Source organism: Tupaia chinensis, unplaced genomic scaffold, assembly GCF_000334495.1.
Source record: "Tupaia chinensis unplaced genomic scaffold, TupChi_1.0 Scaffold000187_1, whole genome shotgun sequence".
Classification (NCBI taxonomy): domain Eukaryota; kingdom Metazoa; phylum Chordata; class Mammalia; order Scandentia; family Tupaiidae; genus Tupaia; species Tupaia belangeri.
The window spans coordinates 482,965-485,039 of record NW_006159662.1 but is presented as its reverse complement, the minus strand read 5'-3'; the positions used below and the strand labels follow the sequence as shown (position 1 = coordinate 485,039).

The following is a 2,075-nucleotide window of genomic DNA, read 5'->3' as shown; positions in this document are numbered from 1 at the left end:
AGAGATCGACCAGGAACATCTCATTCAAGGCTCCGCCAGACAAAGTAAGTAGTTAAGATTTCATTTAAGATGCAAAGACATGTTACTAGACATTGCTAAACAAGATAATGAGGTGATCTGTTTTAAGTGTCTGAGTACTCATTCAGGTCATCTGAAAGGAACTGCCTCATGCCTTGCTTAAAGGCAGGGATGCCTTCTGAGAAATGCATACTCAGTCAATTGTGTCATTGTGTGAACATCATAGAGTGAACTTAACTCAAACCTATTTGCTACAGCCTATTACACCCCTAGGTTATATGGTAAAGTCTATGTGCTCTTTATGGGCCACTACTGTATGTGGGGTCTGTGGCTGACCAAAATATCAACACGCAGTGCATGACTGTAATTGCAAATAAGGAAACAGTGGGTAGCTGCTACACAATCCAGGCAAGGAATGATGACGCTCAGACCAGGAGGAAGAGGGGGAGGTAGAGAGAAGTAGATGGATTTGGTACAGGAGAAATAGAATTGGAAGGACTTGCTGAGGGATTAGACAAGGGAAGTAAAGAAAGAGAGAGAAACAGCTGTGACTTCCACATCTCAGGCTGGCCCAACTGTAGACAGCAGTGCCGCTTCCTGAGATGGGCAAGTTGGGAGATAAGCAGAGCTAGCCCATGTTTGAAATATCTATTACTCATCTGTGTGGAGGTATCAAGGAGGCTGGTGTGTACCTGGAAGTAGAGAACTTTGGAAATAGCTAAAAAGAGTCCTAGGACCAACACTTATGAGAAAGTTACTATATGCCAAATATTGTTCAAAGTGATTCATAATTATTGCTTTACCATCTCCTCACAGAAGCCTGTTTTAAATAGCTATAACTATTATGATCATTGTTCAGGTAATGAAAATAAAGCACAATGTGAATAAGCAACTTTCCATATTCACACAGGGCAACACTAAAAGAGTCAGGATTGGAGCCCAGGGCGCTTTATCTGAGAAGGGGGTGGGTGGGGGTGAATGGTGGTGCACCAGGAAAACAGCACACTCCGTGAGGCAGACTCACAGTGGAGGCTCCGAGCTTTCATCCAGAGAGCTCCCTGAGCCTGCAGGGGTGTGGTGCTCATGTCCTGGGGTGGCTGAGGCTGGCAGTGGATTTCGGCATCCAGACCTAGTTGTGGATTCTCTCTTGTGTGCAGTAACTCTCTCACTCTCATAGAAGAAATAATAAATAACTCTCAAAACATGTGAGAGTGACCAGAGTAATAGAAATAAAATGATGAATGCATGACCTCATTACAGTAAAGAAAGAAGAGTATTTCATGTTTCCCACTGAAGGAGCTGCTAAAGATAGAGACAGTTTAAGAGCAAAGTAAATGAAAATTAATTCAAGGTCTCTAAGACATCTCCTGAACTTCCAAAAGGTGCAACAGTATAGAACACAAACCTTGGCTTGTGGCGCGAAGGGCCTGGAGGCATGGGGAAAGGCGTTTTGTGGCACCAGAAATACCACAAAGAGGTAGACTGACTGATACAGGCTTCTTGGCTTTTATATAAAAGCACCACGGAAAAAATGAAGCTTTAAAGGGGCAATTTTTTGTTTAACATTAAGTCAAATGTTGTGATGAGTTGATCAGGGCTATTTCACTGTATAACCATACCACCCTTTAGGAAGTAAAAGTTATCATAGAGAATGAGGATGGGACTGCATCAGTAGTTACATGTCTATAAACAAAACTCTAGTAGCTACAGCAGTAAAAGTTGCTGTTCAGTGTTAACGGATGATATCACCTAATCAGTCCTTGAGATCTAACACATTATGTGTAAGAAAAACAGTATTTTGTTTGTATTTGGCAATTTATTGTGAAAATACTTGAATATTTATTGTATTGAGCACATAAAACTAGATGCGCCATCTGCATGTAAATTTACGGTCATAAGGGTGAGGCGAGGGCTCTCTCAATATTCAAAATATGCAAAGACTATTAATTTCTTACTTTGTAGTCTCCAATACTGCTCATCGCAATGTAAGGAGAGAAACAGGCTGCTGGTACCCAGAGGTTGGCGTCAACAGGGTGCTCATTCTTGAAAGAAGTATC

At 41.7% G+C, this 2,075-nt stretch overlaps 1 protein-coding gene across 2 annotated transcripts in view; it reads right to left on the bottom strand.

The window, feature by feature from the left end:
- Positions 1-2,075, bottom strand: part of ABCA9 (ATP binding cassette subfamily A member 9) — a 63,337-nt gene that overhangs the window by 21,068 nt on the left and 40,194 nt on the right. For both annotated transcript variants that reach the window (XM_014587156.2, XM_027771143.1), the window contains one exon: positions 1,974-2,075. In XM_014587156.2, the coding sequence (XP_014442642.1) occupies positions 1,974-2,075 (102 nt within the window). The remainder of the gene's footprint in view (positions 1-1,973) is intronic.